Genomic DNA, 27,626 nt, shown 5'->3' with positions numbered 1-27,626 from the left:
CAATAAGAGAAGCTAAAAACAGATGTGAAGTAGCCCTTGAGAAAAGTGAGGGGGGATGGTGCCCCACAACACTCCAGAGCCCCAGCTGGGAAGAAAGAAACAGTTCTCCCATACAAGTATAATACTTTGTTAGATCAACAGGATGCACAAATAGCAAGCTATTTCCTCCATCCTTCTCTGTCAATCAAAGGCTCTTAAGTAAGTAAAGTAAGTTGTCCTGGGATAAGAGGGAAGGTCCTTTCATGGATTGATAACTGGCTAAACGACAGGAAACAAATGGTAGGAATAAATGGTATGTTTTCAGAATGGGGGGGAGGGAGGTAACTAGTGGTGTCCCCCAAGGGTCTGTATTCGGACCAATTCTATTCTATTTATTTATAAATGATCTAGAGAAAGGGGTAAAAACTAAGGTGGCAAAATTTACAGATGATACCAAACTGCTCAAGATTAGGTAAGACCAAAGCAGACTGTAAAGAGCTTCAAAAAGATCCCACCAAACTAAGTGATTGGGCGACAAAATGGCAAATGAAATTTAATGTTGATAAATGTAAAGTAATGCACATGGGAAAAAATAATCCCAACTATACATACAACATAATGGGGACTAATTTAGCTACAACTACTCAAGAAAGATCTTGGAGTCACTGTGGATAGTGCTCTGAAAACATCCACTCAGTGTGCAGCGGCAGTCAAAAAAGCAAATAGAATGTTAGGAATAATTAAAGGGATAGAGAATAAGACAGAAAATATTTTATTGCCTCTATATAAAATCATAGTATACCCACATTTTGAATTCTGCACCTCATCTCAAAAAAAGATATATTGGCATTGAAAAAGCTTCAGAAAAGGGCAACAAAAGTTATTAGGGGTTTACAATGGGTCCAATATGAAGAGATTAAAAAGACTTGGACTTTTCATCTTAGAAAAAAGGAGACTAAGGGGGGGGGATTAGGGATGTTAAATTGCAGGTAACTGACTATTTGACTACAGGCAGTCCCCGGGTTACGTACAAGATAGGGACTGTAGGTTTGTTCTTAAGTTGAATTTGTATGCAAGTCGGAACTGGTACATATTGTAGGGGAAACTCTAGCCAAACATTTCTCCAGAGCTCAGTTTTATTCTCAGTTTTGTCTGCTGAGAAAAGCCGCTCCGCGTCTCCCTGGTCTGCTGGGGGGGGGGGGGGGGGGGGGCGCTAGCTTCGCGTCTCCCTGGTCTGCTGGGGGGGAAGCAGCTAGTGCAGGGTTGCCTCACCCCGTTTGTAAGTAGGGATCCGATGTAAGTCGGATCCATGTAACCCGGGGACTGCCTGTAGTTAATAGGGCATCTCTGCCTTTGAAGTGTAGAAACAGTCTGAGGGCTGTTACTACACTTTAAAGGCGAAAGCGTCACATGGAGCCCGGGGTCAGCTGGAGACTCCCCACATGGAGTCAGCACCACATGGAGCCCGGGATCAGCGGGGCCCGGGCGCCACGTGGTGCTGCCACTTTGAAATGCCGGGAGGAGCCTGATGCCAGGCTCCCATGGTGGCATTTCAAAGCTGCAGCGCTGCATGGAGCTTGAGGTCTGGTCCCAGGATCAATGCGGTGCTGCTGCTTTGAAGTACTCCCTCTACCTCCCTCGCTTGCTGCCTCTTTTTGATAGAAGCAGCAAGTGGGGGGAGGGGAGAAGTGACTAGTCCTTCACATCCCTGGGGGCGGAGAAATATGATGGAGGGTCTATAAAATCATGTGGAAAAAGTGTGTGGAAAAAGTGAATAAGGGAAGGTTATTTACTTATTTCCACAATATAAGAACTAGGGGTCACCAAATGAAATTAATAGGCAGCAGGTTTAAAACAAACAAAAGGAAGTTTTTCTTCACTCAGCTCACAGTCAACCTGTAGCTCTTCTTGCCAGAGGATGTTGTGAAGACTAGGACTTTAACAGGGTTCAAAAAAGAGCTAGATAGATTCATGTAGGTTAGGTCCACCAACGGCTATTAGCCAGGATGAGTAGGAATGGTGTCCCTAGCCTCCGTTTGTCTGGAAATGGATGACAGGAGAGGGATCACATGATGATTACCTGATGTGTTCCCTCCCTCTGGGACATCTGGTATTGGCCACTGGCTTCAGACAGGATATTGGGCTAGATGGACCTATGGCCATTTTTATGTTATGTTCTTACCTTTGTCTACTGGTATGTCACCTCCTTTCTTATACTCCCATATATGAAAAGAAAGTATGACATTTGATTCACTGAATTTCTGCAACTGTTACTGGAAAGACAAACATGACTGACTTTTCATACAGAGATAGTTTAATAGTCTGGATGGTGGAAAGGTTTTGTTCAATATTTAAGCTATTTTCCAAAAGAAAGTAATTTTGGTTAGTCAGGTGTATTCTCAGCAGCCTGACCAGTACCATCCATAATTAACACTCAAGAAAAAGCTGTAGCCTATTCAAACTACACCAACAAAAATTCCTTCCACTACAAAAGACAACTACAGTCAGCAGGTGAAACTTTGGCCTCACTGAAATCAGTGGGAGTTTTGATACTGACTTCAAAGAGCCCAGAGCTTCAATACGATTAAAGTAAAAACTAGGCATGTTAGTGAGTAGTCGACTGGAGTACTGATTACTTGCTTCCACCCACAGGACACGTTCTTTATTCCGCTCAATGGACCATACTAGAATATGTCTTATCTTGAACCCCTGTATTAGCAGTCAAATAAGTTTGTGCTGAAAAAGCACAGTGAAATTATTCCAATTATTTGTACCTGTTCAGGAAAAAAACAAAACAAAACAAACAGAATGAGGAAAACCAATACTTTGGCCAAGTCTAGTCTTCTAACAGAAATGGATCTAAAATAAGTTGAATATTTTTCTTTTCTTTATGTACACAGCACTGATTATTTCTTAAGCAAAGTTTCCTGCTCCCAATTAAAATCTGATTGAGTACAAATAGCTTTCATAAGCATCTGAATCAAACTTTTCATGATTACTCCTAACTGGTGACTACATTACATCTTGTACACTAACAGTGTTGAAAGTCCCTAGAATGTAATTTAATATGAAAAATTTCAGCTCAAGTGTAGAAGTCTGTCAACAGCCAAGTGAGTGTTAGTATCAAGATAGCCCTAACATTTTTGGAAAAAAGTTTTACATTTTTTTTTTAAGGCTGTATGAATTGAGGACAAAGCATTAACCTGAACTTTGAATTTTCTACCATTGTGTCACGGGTTTAACATTAAATAGATTTTGTATATTCTTGAAACTTGCTCCAAGGTAGTTGGTCAGAGTGCTCTTGAAAGAGCAACTCGGTATGCAAACATTATATTCTAAAAAGCTTAAGAAATTCAAACATTGTTATTAAATAAGATACATATTTTTAAAGCTCACATCAATAGTATCCTAAAAGCAATATGTCACTTTAGAGGTTCTCAGCAGGCAGTAAGCAAAGCTTTCAAACTTATTTAAACACCAGCTGCGTTTCAACAAAATGTCAGCTCTCTGAGTTCCACTCATACAGGAAACTACTTGGTAAACAGCCTCTTTCTCTGCTTTCTAATGGATGCCTGACCTATTTATTGCACCATGGACACAATAATGAAAGAATCCTGCTGTAGGCACTTAACAGAAGCAAGCTATTAAAAACAGAATTGTGATGGTTTGCTAAAAGCAATTGAATTTTTATACTACACCTTCCAAAATATGTTAGTTTTCAATTTTTCTTTGTTATTCATGAAAATATTTGTTTTAAAATTAACAAATGAGATAGGAAATATTCATAACATTCACTAGTTAACGTTTTCTAAAGCAAGTTTCTTTAGAGCTAGCAGTGAGACGCTGAACACAGAATGCATAGTACTATGAGCGAATCAGTGCTGTCAAAAGAAATGAATTAGACAAAGACATATTCTACAATTTCTCTTAATTATGGCAGGGTTTAAAAAAAATTCAGACAGCATATCACAACAGGAAAAGCTTTAACTGACACAGTTGCATTCGTTGCGATTCAGGATCAACTAAATATCTTTCTATAGAATACATATTATATACTTTGCTCTTAAAAAAGTCAGTGTAATGATTTAAAATATGCACTTGCAGAATAAGTTAAGCGGCTAACTCAATTTATAGACTTACTATACAACTTTGAAATCAAATGCACATAGCCGATCGGGGCTCAAAATGATTAGGCCAACAACTCACAAATGTCTTATCAGTTCTATGGACGAAGGTAGGTTTGTTATGTACTACTTTGTCATTGCCAATTTCTCACCACACTTTGTTACTGTTTCTAGCTTTTGCATTTTAGTGGCATGGTCATGGTCATTTGCCTTTCACAGTTTGCCTTCTGTCATCTTTAGCTTTTATTTTCTTTTACTTATTTTATCTAATTAGTTTTCCCCTGGCTAAACTCTCTTCTTTTATTTCCATATTTTTAAGATTTTTTCCATTTATGTTCAAATCATTTAGTTGTATTTTATAGGTGTTTTACAAAAGGTCACCATCAAATATGCTTTAGGTTTCCTCAGTATAGCACATTGTTTCTCAAAGTGGGAGCGAGTGCAAGTACTGGATCCCACAAAGCCGCCTGCACTTCCCACCCCTACAACTGCTGCCTATGATAAAGGGGAGCAGCTCCTGTCCATGGTGAGCTCAGTCCTTCTCCATGCCGCAGACAGAGGCTGCTGCTGCACTACACTGCTGTATCAGAGGCAGCAGTATGGGACAATAGGAAGTTTCCCAGGAGTGGGACCAGGAGCACTCTGGCTGCTAGCCTGTCCCCGGGGGACCATCAAATAATTGTGTAACCGCTAACATTTGATGAGTTTAAATTATTATTAAACTAAATAACATCTAACATCCCTAATTATAATCCATTCCTGTTTCACTCAATTTTCTTCTGACCAGTTACAAACAATCAAGACCCCTTAAAGCAAGAGAGACCCAAAACGTACAATTTCTGATGGCCATCTCATTCCCTGCTGTCACTCTTCTCCTTCCAGAAAGATGCAACATTGGTTACTAAAGATGGGCAATTCTGCACACCTCAGTAGTTGCATTAATACAGCACACCTAATCTTCCTTTCTACCAGGCAAACGTGGGAAGGGACTTGCTAGTAAGTTGCGCAGCATTTATCCTTTGGTGCTAACATTTATTTTCTTTGTTCTATGTAACAGCACGCACAGTGAACTTTGAAACAGGTCTAGCCCTAACTGCCATAAAGCATTCTGAAACTGCAACCATATCAAAGCCAAGTTCATGCAGTTCAACGACAACAGCCATGGTAGAAGAGGTCTAGTCCACTGCAGCATGGCTGCGGCCTGAGTCCGCCAGGGCTGCAGCTCTGCTGAAGCCAGGGCCTCTAGGGGCTACCTCTGCCTGACTTGCCACACCATAGTCACGGATGGCAGGGGCTGCTCCGGCCTGGATCCTGTGTTTAACCTTTAACTGTTTAACCGTGAACATCCCTAGCTCAAACCACTGTCATGTCTTGCTTCTGAATAACATAAGGAAGCTGTATTCCCACCAATGAAAATAGTGCTTGCAGCGCAGTGATTTTCACCTAGCCATCAAACAAGTTTCAGGGGGTCTGCCAAACAGGGCCAGCGTTAGACATATTGGAGTCCCTGGCAGAAAGCTGATGCTCCATGGGGCTGAAGCAAAAGCCTGAAAAATTAAATTTTCTAGCAGAACCTGTGGTGTGGGGCCCCAGGAAACTGCTCTGCTTGCTACCCCCTAATGCTGGCCCTGGCTTTTATAAGCAGAAAACATCTGCCCTAACATCTGCTGGGAGAGCAATTCAACAGCACACAGACAAACCAGAAAGTTCTTGTAAAATAGTAAGGATAATTTCCTGGTGCAAGTGCTGGAGGAACCAACTTAATCTGCTACTTACAAACAGGAAAGAATTAGTAGGGGGAAGTACAAGTAGAGTGGCATCTGGGCAGCAGTGATCATGAGATGGACAAATTCAACTCCTCACAAAATAAAGAAAGGAGAGCATCAGAATACAGACCCTGGACTTGGAAACTTGGACAGATGACTAGGTAAGAGTATAAAAATATTGCTCAAGCATGCAACGGTATAATCAGGAAGGCCGAAGTACAATTGGAATTGCAGAAAGCAAAGGGTGTAAAGGATAACATGAAGGGTTTCCTCAGGTAGGTTTGCAACAAGAAGAAAGTCAGCAAAGGTGTGCAATCCTTGTTGAATGTGGAAAGCCCCCTCATGACAGATGATGTGGAAAAAGCTGAAGTACTTGATGCTTTTTTCCCCCACTAACAAGGTCAGCTCCCAGACTACTGTACGTGCCAGCACAGTATGGGGAAGAGATTAGCAGCCTTCAGTAGTGAAAGGACAGGTTAAAGACAATTTAGAAAAACTGGACATACACAAGTCCATGGGGCCAGATTAATGCATTCAAAGTTTCTGACAGAGCTGGTTGACACAACTGAAGAGCCTTAGTCCACTTTGAAAACTTGTGGTGACTGGGTCAGATCCTGGAAGAGAAGGCAAATATAGTGCCTATCTTTAAAAAAAGGAAGGAGAATTCAAAGGACTACAGACTTTTAACCCTCATCTCAGCCCCTAGAAAAAACATGGGGCAGGTCCTCAAGGGATCCATTTTTTTATACACTTTAAGGAAGTGATCAGGAACAGCCATCTTGGATTCACTGGGGCAAATCATGCCTGACCAACCTGATTGCCTTCTATGATGAGGTAACTGGCTTTGTGGATACAGGGAAAGCAGTGGACATCATAAACATTGATTTTACCAAAGTTTTTTCTATGGTCTCCCACAGTAATCTTGGCTGCAAGTTAAAGAGGTATGATTTGCATAAAGGGACTTTAACGGTGGAGAGAAAGCTGGCTACATTGTCAGGCTCAATATCTAGTTGGCAGCCAGTATCAAGCTGGTCCTGAGTCTGGTTCTGTTCAATATCTTTATTTAAAGACTTGGATGAGGGGATGGATTGCACCCTCAGCAAGTCTGTAGCGGACGCTAAGCTGGAAGAAGAGATAGATATGCTGCCGGGTAAGGACAGGGTCCAGAGTAACCTAGACAAATAGGAGGACTGGGCCAAAAGAAATCTGATGAGGTTCACCAAGGACAAGTGCAGAGTCCCGCACTTGAGATGGAAGAATCCCATGCATTCCTACAGGCTGGGAACCAACTGGCTAAGCAGCAGTTCTGCAGAAAAGGACCTGGGAATCACAGTGGATGAAAAGTTGGGTCCGAGCCAAAAGTGTGCCCTTGTTGCAAGAAAGCTAATGTCATATTGAGCTGCATTAGTAGCAGCAATGCTAGCAGATTAAGGGAAGTGATTATTCCCCTCTATTCAGCGCAGGTAACACCACATTAGGAATACTGCATCCAATTTGGAGCCGCACACTTCAGAAAGGATGTGGGCAGGGGCAGATGACTGTTTTGTGGGGCCCCGGGCAGCGTAACTCCGCGGGGCACCCCCTTTGCCACGGCGCATGCGCGGGGCTTTTTTAAGCGCGGGGCCCGGGACGGCAGCCCCGTTCGCCCTGCCCTATATCTGCCCCTGGATGTGGGCAAATGAAAGAGTCCAGAGAAGGGCCTAAAATGATTAGGGGGCTAGGGCACATCCTTTAAGGAGAGGCTCAGGGAATTTGCCTTATTTAGTCTGCAGAAGAGATGAGTGAGGAGGTATTTCATAGCAACTTTCAACCACGTAAAGGGGCGTTTCATACAGGTTGGAGCTAAGCTATTTCCAGTGTTGGGAGATAGCAAGACAAGAAGCCATGGTCTCAAGTTGCAGTGGGGGAAGCTAGACTGGGTATCAGAAGAAAACCTATTTTACTAGCAGGGTAGTGAAGCACTGGAAAGGGTTGCCTGGGGAGATGGTGGAATCCATACTTAGAGGTTCTTAAAGCCAGGCAATGAGGTCAAGAATGAGTTAGTTGGAGTTGGTCCTGTTTGAAAAGGGTTTGCACTAGATGACCTCTCCTAAGGTCTCATTCAGCCCTGATCTTCTATGAAAACCAGCTGTTGTGGCACTGGAGGGCCATGGATTTTTCAAAGCGCAGTTGGGAGGGCTATGTTTTAGATCTTGACTATGCATTGTTAGGATGCAAGATGGCCAACTTGGCACAGGAGCAATCCAGAAGCAGCCAGTAAGCAGGCAATCAAGTCACACGATGCAAAGACATCATTCAATTCAATAGATGTGGAAAGAATGTGCTTCAGGAAAAAAAAGCTATATTAGAGCCCTTCATGCTTTTCTTCCAACCCCAAGGTTAACATTATTTCTAAGAGACATGTCAAAAGTACCTGGTAGCTGCCGGTGTCTAAATGAGAGCACATGAAGTATCCATACTTGTGAAGACTTGTATTATCTAAAAGAACTGCTTAAAAAGACAAATCTATTCCACATAGAGACACTTCTAAGGAAGTTTTCTGGACTGAGTGGATGCAAGAAAGATGAAGAGATGGCTGGAGATAGGAAATAAATGTTGTGGAAGTTCTTTATTGTGGGACACCAATAATCCCTGTTATACAATAGATAGAATTCCCTTGAGGTTAAGCGAAACAACCCAAGATTAGATTAGCTTCAATACAACACTAATCAATTAAACCCATTTATCTCAGGCACACTATGACATATGGGTGGGTGAAGGGGAGCTTCTGCCTACCCTCTGTCACAAGATGCTTAGAATTAAGCAGGCATCCACTTGTGACCTCAAGCCCATATTGCTTCTTTGCCCATGGTCTCTTCCTTCATCTTTTCTCCACTCTAGAGCTCTTAACATCTCAAATGCCAACAACTTTCCTCCCTTGCATGGGTCCTTCCTACTGGTTGCCTAATTGCTTATAAAGTTTCTTTTGAAGTTCCTTGGAGGGACAAGGAGCTGCTTCACCAAGTGTCAGTTTATAAAAGGAACAACACTACCATAATTTTCTGCAGTGAAGTCTACAGCTCCCAGGGAACTAGCCACCAACTGTGCCTGTCTGAAAATAGAGGGCAGAGCCTTGGGGATCTGGGTCCAGGCAAGCTGGGGACCACTTCTGGCCCCCGGGCCTTAGGTTCCCCACCCCTGTCCTAAAGCATCCACTCACCCACTACTCCAGTAGCCCTACCAATACCACCAGAGTTATCCATGTGTGACAGGAGAAGACTGTAGCAGCTATGGCCTCTCTATTAAAACAGATACTCCCCAAACACTGAAGCTAACACTAGGTTCCTGAACAGTGGTGGTGCATGAGAGGAAATGGAGACTTATGATCTTTTCCCTGCATGGAGGAGTCTACTCCAACCCCAGATCGTCTTTATAGACTCCATTTCTGTAAAAGTCTTAGAGCTGTCATCTCAAAGAGAAGCAGTGTTGCCAATTCTCACTAGTTTATCAGAAGTCTGATGGTATTTCCTGTGGTAATAATAAATATTATTATTATTATTATTATTATTATTATTATTAAATAAAGACAAAGCTCCTGCAGCCCAGTGATTGTGAGAATCTTAGTTTTCACTAAAAGAAAAAAAGTTTAGCCCTCAGAATTGGAGAAATACTTGAAAGTGTGATCCCATTATACCCAACTGCTCAAACACCAAAACAACATTTAAAAAAATATACACATGATTTTTTAACATTTGGGGGTTTGCAATATAAACAAGCGAAAGCACGGTACGAAGAGTACAAGGCATAATGAGAAATACTCAAATCTCAGTGAACTACACAGTTCTCTCCTGCATACACAGCTGTAGATGAACATCTATTATGATATTCATACTGTATACAGGCAGTCCCCGGGTTACGTACAAGATAGGGACTGTAGGTTTGTTCTTAAGTTGAATCTGTATGTAAGTCGGAACTGGCGTCAGCCGCTGCTGAAACTGATCAGTTTCAACCGCGGCTGAATCTGGACGCCAGTTCTGACTTACATACAGATTCAACTTAAGAAACCCAGGTGTCCCCAAGTCAGCTGCTGCTGAAACTCTGCCTCGGGCTTCCTGTAGTCAGCCGCTGGTCAGTTTCAGCAGCGGCTGACTTGGGGACGCCGGGGGCAGAGCAGCTGGGGTGCTGCTGGGTTGCTCCAGTAGCGCGGCTCCTCGGCGCTACTGGAGCAACCCAGCAGCACCCCAGCTGCTCTGCCCCAGGCGTCCTGATTCAGCCGCTGCTGAAACTGACCAGCAGCGGCTGAATCAGGACGCCTGGGGCAGAGCAGCTGGGGTGCTGCCGGGTTGGTCCGGAGCGGCGCTGCGGGACCAACCCGGCAGCCCCCAGCTGCTCTACCCCAGGGGTAGGCAAGAAAAGCCTGGTCTGCTGGGGACGGGAGGGGGGCACTAGCTGCACCCCCCCCCCCCAGCAGACCAGGGAGATGGGGGTGGTGGGACCGCCCAAGTCCTCCACGGCTTTGCTCCGTCTCCCTGGTCTGCTGACCTGGGAGCCGCGGAGCAAAGCTGCAGAGCACGCGGGCAGCGGGACAGTCCAGGCGCGCCATGGCTATCCCACTGCTGGCGTGCTCCGAGGCTTTGCTCCCCATCTCCCTGGTCTGCTGGTCGGGAGACGGGGAGAAAAGCCGCAGAGCACGCCCGCAGTGGGACAGCTCAAGCGTGCCCGGGCTGTCCCGCTGCAGGCGTGCTCCAAGGCTTTGCTCCCAGTCTCCCTGCAGACCAGGGAGATGGGGAGCAGCTTTTCTCGCCCCAGAGGACGGGGGCGGCAGACCGCGGCGCATCTGGGCGTCCCGCCGCTCCCATCCTCCGGGGCGAGAAAAGCCCCGTTCGTAACTGCGGATCCGACATAAGTCGGATCCGCGTAACTCGAGGACTGCCTGTATTTCATTACAATATTTTATGGTATTCTTAATAAAACACATTCCAAAATTGCTTTGTTTACTCTCTTCTAGTGCTTGCTACACACTAATACAAGAAAGCTGGCTGTTATGCAAAAAGGAAACTGACTACATAACAACTGGCTAATGCATAAAGCATAATTTGTCACATTTCAGACATCTAACCACAAGACAAAATAGCAACAACAACAAGTTATAGGAGGGCATCTGTCTAGAATATCACAGTGAGACACAGGCAGCCTAGAATTAAGAATCTATTTTGCATTCTCCTCCCTTCTAAAGACAATCCAGTATTCCATTTGGATCTAATAAAAAAGTGTTCTATATTTAAAAATTGAGGTTCTGATTAAGAATGCTGGGAATTTGTATTTGTTTCTATGTGCACCATGTATACGCTGTGATTTAAGATTTTTTTTATGGTAGGGATAGTGCACAATTTCAGCAAAGGATGCAAGTATCCTGCAAATTAGCTATTAGTTTCAAGAAAATTTTATAAAAGTAACACTAGATAAACAAAATGCAGCAAAAGTGGTCATATAATTATACAACTCTAAACTCACCAGGAAATACCCTCTCTTATTGCCCAGTAACTTAGTAATAGAATAATACAAAATATTATCATATATTATCTGCATATTACAGTGTTCCTGCACAGCCATCTCATTGATTTTAACAGAATCAGTTTTCTGTTCTGAAACATTATCCCAGTATCTTAGACTGAGATCACTGACTCAAAAGCTTGCACATTTTAAATTACATCCTGGTCCAATAAAATAAGTATTTACCCAGAGACAAGCATGTTGTAGGCCCTGTTTTAACCACAAGACAAATCCTGAATTCTGGGTCTTATTTCCAGCTCTGTCACTGACTCATAAGACCGTCAGCAAGCATGAACTGTCCTTTCCTACATAAAATAGGTATAATATTTACATACCTCACAGAAGTGAAGAGTTTTATTTTTGTAATATAGTAGAGACCCTCAGATAATAGGCAGAGCCACAAAATATTAATAAAGTCCATTTAATAAGGAACTAAAATACTTCAAATAAATCCTAAAGTTGAACAGAATTTAATAATGACTGCATAATGAAAAAAAGACTTCAGAACTGTTCACATGTCTAAAACTGGGTAGATCGTTTCAGCTCTGATCAAAATGTTAAAGTTAAATCAGATTCCAACCAGTCCACATAAAAAGAGAAACTTTTTTCCTTAAGACATAAGAAGTTTTGCTGTGCAAACCAATCTTATCTATCCTTTTTTAGTTTGTACTTCAGATGTAAGGGTTACTATATACTGAACTGTGTATTATAAGAAGCATTTGTCTCCACCAAGGATAAGTCTACAAAGCAACATTACTATAATAGCGTATGTCTACACTACAAGCCATTATTTCAAAATAAGGTCGAGCTGGAGAACTTCTTATTTCAACTCCTCTAACCCTTATGAGAGGTAAGGGAAGTTGTGTTCTTCCTTCGACTTCCTGCTGTGTAGACAGTGCCAAAAGTCGAAATAGCTTAACTCGGCTAACGCGACGCAATTAGCACAGCTGATGTTGCGTAGTTTAATTCAACTTAAACCCTGCGGTGTAGATGTACCCCAAGAGACAAAGTATATTTTTGATGATTGCTTTTGTATTCTGAAGTTTCACAAGGCTAGAAAGCTTTTTCCAGTAACCATTTAAAAGTTTCTAATTATGCATCTAGAATGAGAGCCTGTGTTTAAAATTCTCAATAATCCTAACTCAATTAAATCTCAAGAGAGAGTGTGATAATAACAATGCTGACAGAGACATTTGTTGCTTAGAACTTCTGGGTGTGCAGTAATAGTCACATGTTTCTTATGAAGCATTATCATCTTATTAAGAAAATTGTTTGGTAAGCATCCTAATTTCATACCTCACAGCATCCAGTCTCTTGTTCTGTCGAATGAGTTCAATGAACTCCTGAATCCTTAGGCTGAACTCCAGACAACTCTGAGATTAAAGACAAGATAAGGTTTTAGATGGGGCCAAAAAAAACATTGCACAATACATCTTATGTGCTCAAAGTACTTGTTATGCCACAAATAGTGTGAATGGCAAGCAGCTTGGCTTGTTTTTAAGTATTCATGCAGGTAAAATAGTTTAATACTGGCTAAATGACAAAGATTTTGGCACAGAATTCCCTAGAGAACAAAAAACCCTAAAAGCCTCCTAATTCCTTGCCCTTCGTCAGAAGTGAACAGGAAGCAATTGTGTCCTGATGACTAAGGATGCCACAGTCATGATGGGTGTGAATGGAACAATGGTATTGCATTGTACCACACTGCAACTGTATGACTGCAGATACTGTAGACATTTCTGAGAAGAAGCAATAATTAAGGCAGTGGGACCCTCTTAGTTATGGAACACAGTGTGAAGGATGGTTGGGGCAAAGTGTGCCCCTGAATGCTTACTTGTTAGCACCAAAGCAGCACATTATTTTAGTTAACTCAGAGCCCTTTTCCCCTGTCCCAAAAGAACCCAGAATAAGATTTTTAACCATACTCAAGTCAATCACATTGACACTAAAACAAAATTGCATTTACGTGCTTTTAGATAAGGTAAGTAAGCTGACAGTGTCCCTTTATGTCAAATTCAACACAGGTTTTCAACATCAATAGGAAAACTTTAAACACGTGGAAGGAATTTTAAAAGTTTTTTTTTTTCCTGAAAAGAACAATTCACTATGTTTTTTTATAGGGACACAGTCAACTACTTTGAAACTTGAAAATAAATATGTATTCCTCAATTTTGTCTTCTCCATTCAGCAAATATTTTCCACTCCCATATTTCTAGCAAATGGCTACCTTTTGTTTATTGTTTACCTGCACAGTAATAGTGAAATCCTCAAAGATGTCATCAGGAATTTGAACAGCTCCAAATTTGGGTGAGCTGTTTGTGCTAATGCAGCATACAATTAGGATACCCTTGTTTGTATTAAACAATTAGAAACCTTGTAAAAAAAATTTAAACTCAATCATCACATTGATGGAATGCAGAGTTTTAAATTGTAATTGTTTAAGACTCACTGTTTGAAAATAGGTTCTCTCAACTCCCAAGCCTAATTGTCCAGAAAGAAGCAAGGACTACACAACATGCTAAGAGCTACATTGTCCTGTACTGTTAATAGAGGCAAAACTTTTGAAATTAGGTTCAGCAGACAAACATCTGATTTTCAGATGTTTTGTTATAAACCATCCAATTACTTAATTTTGCACATTATCACTCATTTGAAATTTTAGACTAGGGTTCTTTTTTTTTGGAGCTTAAAGAGCCACTCTACTTAAGTAGTAAACAATTCCCTACAGATAATATATTCTAAGATCTATAGTGCCACTCTTTAATGTGCCTGGAAGAGAAAAAAAAAAGTCTTCAGAAGTGTAGTTCCCCTATAGCAGGGCTACTCAACATGTGGCCCACAGCCAGTTTATTTGCGGCCCGCGGGTGGGAGCCAAAACAAAAAAAGTAGTGAATATAATGGTCTTCTGTTGATATGTGTTTTAGTGGTTACATTTCTGAACTGTCACTGCTCATTAAAAGTGCTGTCATATGAGTGGAAATCAGGTAAATATTACATTTTATTAATATCAGCCAAAACTGACTTAAATGGGGCCTATGTGTTGTGTAGTCTTACCTTAATCTTCGTATTCATACCTGTCAGTTTGAAAGAAGCTATTTGCATATGTATTTGCAAGTACAGTAGACTTCCGATAATCCGGAACCTATGGGACCTAGGCGGTGCCGGATTATCAAATATGCTGGACTATCAGGAGGTACTATAACTGGTTATATATATACACTGTATACATTATATACTGTATATAAAGTGTTCTTAACTCTTTTTATTGTACATACTGTATACAGTATACTGTAATGTTTTAGTTTTTTTAAGCCTTTTTTTTACCCTTTTTGCTCAGTTCAGCTGCTGCCGCAGTTACCTTGTGACTCCTTTTTTGCCAAAGCTCACTCACTAGGCTCTTGCCATTTTGATGCCGGACTATCAGGAGTGCTGAACTATTGGATGCCGGACTATTGGAGTTTTACTGTATATGAAACCACACTTAAGTTGCGATCCTCGACATGTGCTGTGAGTAGAGGCCCTGGGGCTTCCAAAGTTGAGTTGCCCTGCCCTACAGTGCACTGCAAGCCAATAGCTAAATTGGATTTTACAGACTGTCAGAAGTTAAAAAAACCCTATCAAGTCAGTAGATTTTAGATTCATTACAATATAGCACAAGTTTTGTCACAATCCCATTCACAAGAGTGGTAACTCAACGGGTCTGCAAGACTTCTCTCCTCCTGCCCCCTTCTCCGGTTTAACTTTTGGTTAGACTTGCAGGAAGGTGGGCAAGGATTTAACAAGTTAACACTAATAAACTGCTAAACTGCTTTATACTGAACAGAAATGTATTCCTGTTTGTTTCAAAAAGAAGCATAGTGATATTCCTCCAGTTCTGATCTCTCACAGCCATCGCTTTTATGTAAAGTAGGGCTTGCAGAAATAGATTTTGGGGGAGAGGGATGCGAAAGTTGTTTTATTCACAGTTTTTATTTTTACATTGAATATTGTTGATGAAAAAATTAAGAGTACTTCAGATTTAATTTCATACGTTATTTAACATATTAACATTACATAAGGTTTTCTTGAGCAGTGTAATTATGCAACAGTGTTTACATACCAATTCTGGCTTTCCTTTAATGGTTTCCATAACAAGATCATCATTTTCTTTAGAGTAATCACATGCCGATTTACTTTTGCGTCCCATCTTCGGTTCGTTCTCATTTTGGCGCCCCTGAGTGACAGAGAACGTCACTCTTTGCTTGTCATTAAGAGCACTCAGACATTTTTGGTTAAAGAAAGCGCTTAGTTTAAAAAAACAAAAAAGACACAAAACACCTTTCTGAGGGAGGCAGGGGTTTTGGTTAATATCAGTTAAACAGATTTCTGCAAGCCCTATAAAAGATTACAGCATACTTTTAAAAGCAACTTTAAAGACATGGGAATTTAAACAATCTATATGTGGATAAACATGGAGTGACTTATCTTTTGTTCATGATGTGCAAGGGCTGGAAAGAGATGTATTTTGCTCATTACTAGATTACATACAGCCTTTTTGAGAAAGTTACATTTTAACTTAGCTCTCTCTTCTTTAAGTCTTCATATCTGGATAAAACTTTTTTTTAATAAAATAAATTTCTCCCACTGTGTTAAACTTGAGGACTTAATGTTTAGCATTTCATTTACTTTCCACACTTTTTAAAGACAACTTCATATATACCCTATGAAGTATGTTCTCAGCAGGATGCAAAGGAGTCATGCATGTAAGTCCTCATGCATCGAGATGAGATTACCCCTTGGCACTTAAGTTTCTGTAAATCACATTAAAAAGCAAGGTAATATTGTTAGGTTATTTCATTGTAATTTGCCAAGGAAAATCTTGCATCTAAAGGACCTAGATTTAGGGTCACGTTTAACCTTGGTATAAGTGAGTACAGCTGCCCTCCTGATTTAGGCATACTAAAGGGATTGATTTTGTACTTAGTTAAGTATATGTTAAGCCATTCAGACCCAAAATTTAAACTCAACTGGCTAAATCAAATATTCAAACAACTCATACAACACAACAATGAATATGAAGTTAAAGCTTTGTGTATTACACTGCCATACCTTCATTTTCCTGAGCCTCGATTTATTATCATGACACCAAGCCAAGCAAGTCATAGTTTCTTGTCTTTCCAAAGATTCTTCCACTTCTTTAGCTGTCAAGAACATCTCAATATTTACCAAGTCCTTAAAGGAAAAAAGGAGAGCAGATCAGTTAAATCATGCTTACAAAATGAAGTTATTCCATGACATCTCATTCTTTATAGCTACAGTTAAGATCTAACTTGTGATATACACATTAAAAGGTACATACATTTTAAAAACATCTTGCCCTTTAAATCAATCCCCCCCAAGGCCAAGAAAGTAGTTACAATGCCTTCTCAAAAACAGTACAGTAATTCCTCATTTAACACTATAGATATGTTTCAGAAAATGATCATGTTAAGTGAAAATGTGTTATACGGGGTCAACTTTCCCCATTGAAAATAATGGAAAATGGAAAAGCAGTGGTGTCTGTTGGGACTGGGCCATAAGGTTGGGGGAGAAAGGGGACTGGGTTACAGCAGGGAGAGGAGGTGTTTGGCTCTGGGGAAGGGAAGGGAAGGGCAGAGGAGAGGAGAGGAGGGGGGATTGGGCTGGGAGCATGCCCCTGTGACGGGTCTGCCGGGACCCGCAATACATCTGGCGAGGGGGAGGGGAGGGGGAAATTGCTGGGGAACAGCGCGGTGACTAGTGAATCCTCTGCTGCTTTGCAGGGAGGTGGGGGAAGCCCCACGCAGCCGATGACAATGGGCCGGCTGGGGAAACCCAGCTGATGGCCTACAAGTAGGGGTGGAGGAAAGGGGGCAAGGTGTCTGGCTAGGGGGAGTCAGCAGGAAACGGCGAACCCTCCACCGCTTTGCAGGGAGGTAGGGGAAGCCCCACACAGCCGCCAGCAATGGGCCGGCTGGGGAAAATCATGTTATTCCAGGGATGGTCATGTAATTAAAAAAACGTTCCCCCCCCCCAAAAAAAATCGTGCTATCGTAAAAATGTGTTAAGCTGGGACCCACACTGTGTCCGGCAAGGGGGGGGGAGTGTCGCTGGGGAACGGTGCGGCAAGCAGCGAATCCTCTGCCGCTTTGCAGGAAGGTAGGGGAAGCCTGCGCGGGGCTTCCCCCACCTCCCTGCAAAGCGGCAGAGGGCACGTGTTAAATGAAAAATTACTGTAATTCCAGATGTATGGTGGTCAAATCAGAGAGCAAATTTAAAACTGACATGGCTTAAATTTATAGCGCAAGAAAGGATAAAATGCATAGTGTTAATGCTTCTTACAGATCGACATGTTTGCCAACAATCCTGTTCTCCCCCAATCCTTTTTCCACATCAGCCCTACTCTCCCTGTATCTTTCTATACATAGGCTCCTGAGCATTCAGCAAACATTGCCTTTTCCCTCTGACCTTCACCTTTCTTCTTTAACTTTCACTTTGCCTCAAGTCTCAGAGATCTCCTTTCTGTTCTAACTTTGGTCCCTTGTTTCGGATTTAGAGAAAATAAAAGTCACTCCAACCAATCCATTAGGCCTCATTGAAAGAATGAAAAACTAAATGGCGGGAAGAGAAGGAGCTCAACTCCAAAATTCAAGCTAGAGTTGAATTCTATAGCAAAGCTCTCTCTGTGTGTGGAATCAAAACCCTGGGAGCTCAGGATGTCTTGGAACTAACAAGGTTTGGATTTTGCATTAGATCCACATTGAACACTCTCCTTAAGGAGGAGGTGGTGGCATATGCACACATATGCACTTGCATGTACAAAACCATCTCTGAAAGCTGGGAGGCAATGAATCTCTGTCACTCTTTAGGTTGGGGTGGGCAATAAGCAGCTTGGATGTGGTTCACCATAGTTATCCCCTACCGGGCCACCAGACGGTTTATCTACCTGCACATCCACAGATATGGATGCTTGCAGCTCACCATTCGTGGCCTATGGAATCTGCTAGAAGTGGCACGGACCAGGATACTGCTTCCCACAGCTCCCATTGGTCAGAAACGGTGAAAGGGTGCTGTGGGCAGCCATACCTTTGGATGTGCAGGTAAATCAACTGTCTGACAGTCTTAACCTGGTGAACCCCGTCCTGCTTGTGGGCCACTTCTTGTCCACCCATTTTAGGCATACAGAAAAGAATAAGTGAGAATATAACGAAAGCAAAATTCCACTCTTAGAAAATTAATTTTCTGTATCTTCCCCCAACAAAATTATAAAGGACAGAAGCTTTCAGCCTTTACACTTAATTCAGCCTTAGTTGACTTATTCTTTAAACTTAAGCTTTACTTAAACTAAGAACTGTCAGGAAAAGCTTCCTGGAAAACCAACAGCTATAAATTAGGGGCAGGGAAGTAAGAGAGAGACAGAGAGAGAGAAGAAGGGTATACAAGTTTGGTGGGTACAGACCACTTTCCAATGAAGCCCTCATGAGACGAATGAACATCACAACTAGCTCCCATTTTGACAGCCTCAGTGAAATCCTTAGTGACTAAAGTACCACAAAGAAATATTTTTGTGTTGATTGAGGGCACTCTGATGGAACAGCGTGGGAATGCATGTTTGTAATGAAGTTGCTATGTTTGAGCCAGTTTTATGGCTAGAGGTCTGCATATTTCAGTGCTATTAAGCCATCATTTTTTGCACGCATTAAATTCACACTTGACATCATTCCAAATTTTTATTGATACACACTTGGTATCTACATAGAATTAATCCTAAAATGAGAAACAATCCCTGTCCTTGCCAAGATTTTTCAGGCTGCAGCCAAGGCAAATGCACAAAAGTCTAGAATAAAACATTTTACAGCAAGTGGCAATACAGTTTTGCTGAATTAATTACCCTGGTAAGAAATAGTGTTAATCCATAAAACAGTGTTGACACCTCTAGAAGTTCTCCTTTTCCTTCAGTTAATTTTTCAAAGTATTAGCAATTCAATATGATTCAGCTTTATAATGTGTCATTACAATGATTTGTGAACAATTATAGCAGATAAGTATTTATATTTACTTTTCCAATTCCCCCTCTTTAATTAGTAGATTTATGTACAATGAAGGAACCCTGGACCTTTTCAGTTCCAACTGGCTACCTGAAACTGGTGGCATGTAAAGTTCTGACGCTTCCATATGCTTCCTTTTAGTTGTTTAACATTTGGAAGCTGTGGCTTTCAGTGGCATTAGCACTACAATTATTCAGGCTGCAACATCCTATTGATTCTAATGACTAAACAAGAAGTATGAGGTACAGTATTAAAATTCCATTTTGTTGAGTGACCCAAGACACCTCACAGGAAGTGAAAAAAACCCCATCTACACAGGCATAACCTATTATTAACCTGCATAGGGCAAACATTTAACTGTTACTGTACAGCTACCAATTTTATACATTCAAATAGACCTAACCAAACGCAACTAAGTATATCTATTTTTAAGGCACTCTATTAAGGGAGTTCTTTATGCATCTGTAATTAAAAGGTTTTGAAGGATGTTTTTGAACTAAGATGAACTGGGTCCATTTTGAATTGGAGATTATTCCGAGCTGCATAAATAAATCATGCTGTGACAGCTCATGCTTAGAGGAAGAAAACACTCTGTAGGGAACTATACAATTGACTATAATGCTAACATAATCCAGTGTTAGGAATGTTTATATTAACATAAAAACAAACTTGCTCCACCAAATTTAAGTGTATGTACATTGCAAGGCAATGTGTTGCAAACCATACAATTGAAATATCCTGAATATGACAGCTATTCAGAAGAGCTCTAGTGGAAAAAAAGGACACTGTGAGTAGATGGTATTTTCACCTGTTAAAACACCTCATCTGAAAGTATATGAGCTTAGTTTTATTTAGTTTCCACTGAGGACATTCTGAGATTTTTATACAAATGATACAGATAAATGAAATAAAGCATATAAACAGTCATGTATCACATAAGGTTTGGGGGGGGGGGGGGTTGGGTACATTTATGATCTGTTCAACACTGACTCTACCTAAGAAAAAAAGAGAACCTTAACTGGAAGTTGTCATGGCCACAGTCCTGTTTACATAGTTGCATGTAATTTGCTTAGAAATAGTACGTACAACCTTTTTCTAATGCAGGAGTGTGGAACCTTTTTTCCTATCAGGGCCACTAACTCACAGAAAAACACATCCGTCAGGAGTAGTGCTGGATTTAGGTACAAAACTAAGCTTAGGGCCTCAGATTAGGAGGGGCCTCAGCATGTCTTAATCCAGCACTAGTCAGGAGCCATACACAACCCTATGGGGAGACAGGGGTGGAGTGAGAAATGCGTAGTTCAGGGTGTGGGAGGGGGCTCTGGGCTGGGTCAGGGGGCTCAGGTACAAAAGGCAATGAGGAGTGGGGCTTGGAAAGAAGGATTTGGGGAGAAAGAGTAGGCTCTGGGTTGGAATAAAGGATTATATGGTACAGGAAGGGGCTGTGGCCTCTGTAGTGGGGCTGGGTATACTTATTCTGAATATCTATCATATTCGGGGTGGGAAGAAGTTTGGGTGTAGGAGGGAGCTCAAGGTTAGGGTGTGCGGTCTGGGAGGGAGTTTCTCCCTGGGTTTTGCGTCCAGGCAGCACTTACCCCAGGTGGCTCCTAAATGGGGATGCAGTGGGAGCAAAGCAGGCTTCCTGCCTGCCTGTCCTGTCTCTATGCTGTTCCCAGAAGCAGCCACCACATTTAGTGCCTCGGATGAGGGGCCAAGTGGTTCTGCATTGTGCTCCTGACCACAGGTGCCACCCATGCAACTCACATTGGCCGGGAAACACGGCCAGTGGAGGCTGCAGAGACAGCACTGGGGGCAGGAATAGCATGCATTTTCTGATTGCCCCTCCACTTAGGGAACACGGGAACATGCCAGCAAACCTGTGCCTGCAGTGCCAGTCCTGTGAGAAGTTAGCAAGGCTGAGGGTTTCCCCACTCCTGCAAGAAGTCTATAATTTTAATCAAAATTTTGGAAAATGTCCACAGAGAAAATTTTCAATACTACATAATTTAAAAATTCAACTATCATTTATCACATGCTGCACTCTCAGGGATGTTAGTGACTCCCTTCTCAGAGGTGATTTACACAGATCCCTGGGAGACCTCTCTCCTAATGCTCCTGCTGTGGCCACACTTTCAGTTTAAAGTCCTGCTGCAGCTGCTTTTTAAACTATTAAGCGTAGACAAGCCTTAGGTGTAGCATATGAGACTTTTGCTGACCTCTCCCACCATATAAAACAAAATCAGCCACATTGCCACTGCACCAATTAAAGCCAAAATTATGCTAAGTTTGCATGTAACTGAAGACTACTATTCATGAGATGATGTTTTGTAAGTCCCTGCCGGTAATTCAAAATGATCTTGACAGAGGCCTCAGAAGAAAAGTTTCTCCTTTGAAAGGAAGCAAGGTGTCCTGATGGAAAACTCTTATGTTAACAGAGTACAGAGGTAAGATTAGGGAGAAGAGACTGGCTCAGAATAAAACCAGACTCATGATCTGATGTTGAAATATTTTTCCATCAAATATCAACAAGTTCTATCAAAGGAAATGTATTCACTTCATGTTGTGACCAAAAGCACCCCTCTACTCAAACCATACACATATTGTAATTAATCTCTGTGCAAAATATGCCCTGTGAGGTATCATCTAAAAACTAACAAAACATAAATTAACCAATATTCTTGTGTAATAAATGTATGAAATATGTACTGAGTCATCAACATAATTTCAGTTTATGACTATAGTGTATTTACCAGACAAGTCTGGGAAGTGGATAAACCAGTTTCTCAAAAACACAAAGGACAAATTGATGTCTTTAGACAGATGTCATCAAAGTTGACTGCCAATCACCTGTCAAGTGGCCATTCTTTGGAAATGAAGGGGGAAAGGAACAGATGGATCTACATTTTCAAGAACAAGAATAAAGAAACTCTTTCACCATCAGACTCCATGTCTCTGTCTTCATAGCTGAAATGAACACTTTCTAGGGGTAACCCTCAGGAAAATGCATTTCAAAGGGTGACTGGACTATAAAAGTGAGGGGCAAAAAACTCCTAAGCTGTCTTCCCCACTCTCTCTCTTCCAACTAAGACAAGAGGAACCAGCCCTTTGAATCTGGGAGATATCCAGTCCTGAGAATTTGGACAGCAATGTTGCTGGAAACAGAGAATAAAGATTTTATCTTTTACCAGATTTAGTTAATTTTTCACTACTAGAAAGTGTTTTCTCTCAAAACCATCTCTGATGTTAATACCTTGTACTTCTTTGTACTCACTTAAAATCTCTCTAGTTAAACAAACATGTTTTATTTTTTAATATAATCTGAACTGCTTGGTAACTCCATTTTAAAGTAGTCAGTCATTGAAAGTCAGTCGTTACAGGAGCAACGGATCTCTGATATCCGAACTGTCCAGGAAATAGCTGGGGAGTGATGAAGACATGCTTTCAATGAAAATTTGGGACTGGAAGTGTGCAGGGTACATGAAGAAAGTAACCAAGGCTGCTGGAAGGCCGAGTGTGACTGGGGAACTGCTGGGACAGCATGAACTTAGGATATGACCTGCATACTTCTGGCAGTTTGTGAGCAACTCAGTTTGGGAGTTACATCAAAGCATTGTGAAACACCCAAGATTGCAGGGCAGATGGTGACAACCCCTCAGTGGTCTGGATTGTACCCAGGAATGTGGCAGATGCCACCAGCATTTAACAACAAAATGTACTGCACATTCACAACTGTATTATAAATTATTAGGGTGACAAATTCTCCTTTGATTTCTGTTATGACTGAATCTGTATTTTTTACTAATGCTCAGTAAACATGTCAGACTGAAAACATATGATGTTTCTTTATGACACTATGCATATTTGTACTGATTATGTTTATTCCATACATATTTTAAAAGCAATAAATATTCAGCAGTCAAAGAGATCCTAAACAACAATTACTGAATTATAACTTCAATGCTATCTGGTGTTGTCATAAGCACCTCTTGCAACTTCGCTCCCATAATTGTCCTTTCACCTTAGACAATCATGAATTAAGTGCAACCAATGATGTTTAAAAATCAATGAGTAGTCCTGTGGTACCTTAGCCCTGGGTCTATACTCAGGAGTTATTTCGAAATAACTCCCCCTATTTAGAAATAACAAACGGAGCATCCATATTCCCACGTCAGTTATTTCAAAATAATGGGCTAGTTATTTTGAAATAACTCGTGCTTCCCACGATGAATAACACTTATTTTGAAATAGTGGCAGTGTGGACACTCCACCGTTACTACTTTGAAGTAACTACTCCCCAGAGTCATTCAAAGTAATTACTCCCCGGTGCTTCTTGGGGCTCTAAGTTGAGGTAGCACGTCCACATTAAGAGAGCCTGCCTTGGACTAATTCAGAGGCTTCCCTGTAGTATGGGCACACTATTTCAAAATAATTATTTTGAGAGTTATTTCAAAATAATTTTCTAGTGTAGACTTGCCCTTAGAGGCTAACAAAATATGTAGCATCATGAGCTTTCATGGGTGACAAAGTGGATCTTATCCACAAAAGCTCATAATACTAAACTTTTGTTAATCTCTAAAGGTACCACAGGACTACAAACTGTTTTTAAAGTTACAAACTAACATGGCTACACCTCAGACTTTTTAACAATGATGTTTAAAATGCATCACCATAAAGCAAGAAGTGATGAACGAATGCAGAAATAAAACTAATTTATTGTGCTATCAAGTTTTGCCATGGGTCATATTACATAATAGTAAAAAAATAAGGAGCATCGTATATGGTTTAAAATATGTATTGATTACACTATCTTCCTGGGTCAAAAATGCTTGCTACTTTCTGAATATTCACCATTTGCACTCTGTACAGTAGAACAGTAGCTTCCTTCTCTGCATGTTTAAAGAGCTCTGCTGTATGCGAGGCAGAATTAAAATAACTTTTTGTTTTATCTTTTCCTTCAGCTTGTTACAGCCAGTAATTAAAACCTCAGCATAAAATTAAGTTAGGCTTCCTTAAAGTAGCAAAAGATGACTGTTAGATATTTAAATTGCTTTGCTTATGAAAAAAATCTTGAATCCATAGACTAATATGGTTGAACGAAACTGCAGAATGTCATCAAGACCAACTCCCTGCTAAAAGCAGGGCTGATCGCAACTAAATCATCCCAGTCAGGGCTCTGAAGCCAGGACTTGAAAACCACTAAGGATGGAGATTCCTTCACCTCTCTATGTAACCCATTCCAGTGCTTCACCACCCTTCTAGTGAAATATCTTTTCCTAATATCCCACCTAGACCACCTCCACTGCAACTTGAGACCATTGCTCCTTTTTGTGTCATCTATCACCACGGAGAACAGCCTCTTTCCATCCTCTTTGGAATCCACCTCCAGGTAGTCAAAGGATGCTATCAAATTCCCCTCTCACTCATCTCTTCTGTAGACTAAATAAGCCCAGATCTCTCAGCCTCACCCCGTAAATCATGTGCTCAAGCCCCCTAATCATTTTTGTTGCCCTCTGTTGGAATCTCTGCATTGTGTCCACATCCTTTCTGTAATGGGGGGGGAGGGGAGTGCAATACTCCAAATGTGGCCTCACTGGTGCCAAATAAAGGGGAATAATCACTTCGCTAGATCTGCTGTCAGTGCTCCTACTAATGCGCTCCAATGTGTTGGCCTTGGTTACAAGGGCACACTGTTGACTAATATCCATCTTATCATCCACTGTAATCCCCAGGTCTTTTTCTGCTGCACTGCTGCTTAGCCAGTTGGTCCCCCTAGCCTGTAGCAGTGGTTGGAATTCTTCCATCTCAAGTGCAGGACTCTCACTGGTCTTTGTTCAACCTCATAAGATTTCTTTTGGCCCAATCCTTCAATTTGCCTAGCTCACTCTAGATTTTATCCCTACCCTCCAGTATATCTACCTCTCCCACTTGCTTAATGTCATCCGCACACTTGCTGAAGGTGCAATCCAACCAATAATATCATCATTAATGATGATGTTGAACAAAACCACCCCTAGAACTGAGCCTTGGGGAACACCATTTGATACCGACCACCAACCAGAAATTGAGCTATCGATCAATACCCATTGAGCTCAATGACCTAGCCAGCTTTCTATCCACCTTATAGTCCATTTAACCAATCCATACTTCTTTAATTTGCTGGCAAGAATACTGTAGGAGACCATATCAAAAGCTTTGCTAGAGTCAAGATACATCATCCCCACCACCTTCTCCATATTCACAGATCTAGTTACCTTGTCATAGAAGGCAATTGGGTTGGTTAGACATGACTTGCCCTTGGTGAATCTGTGTTGGTTATTCCTGATCACTTTCCTCTCTTCAAGTGCTTTAAAAATCGATTCCTTGAGGATCCCCTTCATGATTTCTCCAGGGACTGAGGCGAAGCTGCCCTGTAGTTCCTGGATTTTCCTCTTTAAAAGATGGGCACAACATTTGCCATTTTCCAGTCATCCAGGATTTCCCCCAATTGCCACAACTTTTTGAAAATGGCCAATGGCTCTGCAATCTCATCAGCCAACTCCCTCAAACCCTCAGATCCGGCTCCATGGATTCTGTCCAGTTTTCTATTTAACTTATTCTTTCTCCACTAAGGGCTGCCTACCTCCTCCCCATATTATTAATCAGGAAAGCAGTAGATGAGCATACTTCTACTTCTAAGAAACATGATGCTAGTTATCTTTTATTAAGCCCTTTATACACATTCAAGGCAGAAAATGGCACCACCAGTGTTGAAAGTTACCAATGCCAGGCAATACCTATAGGCACCACAACGAAAAAAGATAGTTCAAGTGTTCCCTGTTATTACTGTCCTAGAGTTTTCTTCCAAAGAAATGGTCTCTTAATGTCTCTCTTCAAAGAATGGTGGCCATTATACATGGAGGAATTTACAGATAAGGCTCTTTGTTTACGCAGATGAAATACATGCATGCCCTACGCCCATCCTCCTCTGTAAAAGTAAACTAATGTCAGGCCAAATTATCTCAACATTTCTTTAAAAAAATGTAAAGGCTGGCCCTTGGTGAAGTGATTGTAGAGCTTCATTACTGCTTATTTACCCCATTAGGGTACATCGACACAGCACAGCTAAAGTCGAATTAAGCTACGCAACTCCAGCTATGTCAATTGTGTAGTTTAAGGTGCAATAGCTTAACTCAGCTTTAAGCGCTGTCTACACAGCAGGAAGTCAAAGGAAGAACACTCTTCCTTCAACCTCCCTTGCTCCCCAAATGAGAGTTACAGGAGTCCTCTATATCAATATTATTTTGAAATAATGGCTAGCAGCATAGATGCGCTCTTTGTTATTTTGGAATAATATCAGTTCGGATGACTCCCGACATAGGATCGCCCTACTTACGACCCCCCTGCATTTACAACTTTTTATTTTTTTTAAAGACTTTCCCCTCCTGCACACACGCCAGCTGTCCCACTAGCTCTAGAACGAGGTGTACCGGTAGTTCGAATTAGAGAGCCTAATTCAAACTACCTACTCCGTGCCGCGTGTAGCCGCGGACACGGAGTCCACGCTAAGGGGGATTTAAAAATGGCGGTGCCCGGCAAGATGCAAATGAAGCCCGGGATATTTAAATCCCAGGCTTCATTTGCAACTTCGAATGCCTACATTAGCCACCCTAGTTCGAACTAGGGTGGCAGTGTAGACATACCCTTATAGACTAACAGATTCATTGGAGCATAAGCTTTCATGGGCAAAGACCCATTTCGTCTGGTGCATCTGACAAAGTGGGTTTGACTCAGATGCACCAGACGAAATGGGTCTTTGCCCACGAAAGCTTATGCTCCAATGAATTTATTAGTCTATAAGGTGCCACAGGACTCCTCATCACTTTTGCAGATTCAGACTAACACGGCTACCCCTCTGATACTGTTCTCCGAGAGTAGTTATTAATGGGTTCACAATCATGCTGGAAGGGCATACAAAGTGGGGCTTCACAGGGGTCTATTTTGGGACCGGTTCTGTTCAATATCTTCATCAATGATTTAGATGATACAGAAAGTATGATTATTAAGTTTACAGATGATACCAAGCTGGGAGGGGTTGCAAGTACTTTGGATGATAGGGTCATAATTCAAAATGATCAGACAAACTGGAGAAATGATCACAGGTAAATAGCATGAAGTTTAATAAAGACAAACGCAAAGTGCTC

The 27,626-nt window shown here is 41.5% G+C and overlaps 1 protein-coding gene across 6 annotated transcripts in view; it reads right to left on the bottom strand.

Moving 5' to 3' along the window:
- The window catches only part of MAEA (macrophage erythroblast attacher, E3 ubiquitin ligase), a 118,372-nt gene that overhangs the window by 19,438 nt on the left and 71,308 nt on the right, over positions 1–27,626 (bottom strand). For 4 of the 6 annotated variants that reach the window (XM_006122904.5, XM_006122906.5, XM_006122902.4 and 1 more), the window contains exons 4-6: positions 16,490–16,612; positions 15,501–15,614; positions 12,698–12,774 (exon numbers count right to left, since the gene is read on the bottom strand). In XM_006122904.5, the coding sequence (XP_006122966.2) occupies positions 12,698–12,774; positions 15,501–15,614; positions 16,490–16,612 (314 nt within the window). The remainder of the gene's footprint in view (positions 1–12,697; positions 12,775–15,500; positions 15,615–16,489; positions 16,613–27,626) is intronic. The other 2 variants (XM_075930929.2, XM_006122905.5) reach the window with 1 other exon arrangement.

This window comes from Pelodiscus sinensis, chromosome 4 (genome assembly GCF_052426305.1).
Source record: "Pelodiscus sinensis isolate ZL-2025 chromosome 4, ASM5242630v1, whole genome shotgun sequence".
Classification (NCBI taxonomy): domain Eukaryota; kingdom Metazoa; phylum Chordata; order Testudines; family Trionychidae; genus Pelodiscus; species Pelodiscus sinensis.
Note: the sequence above shows the minus strand (reverse complement) of the source record. Positions and strands in the feature narration are given on the sequence as shown.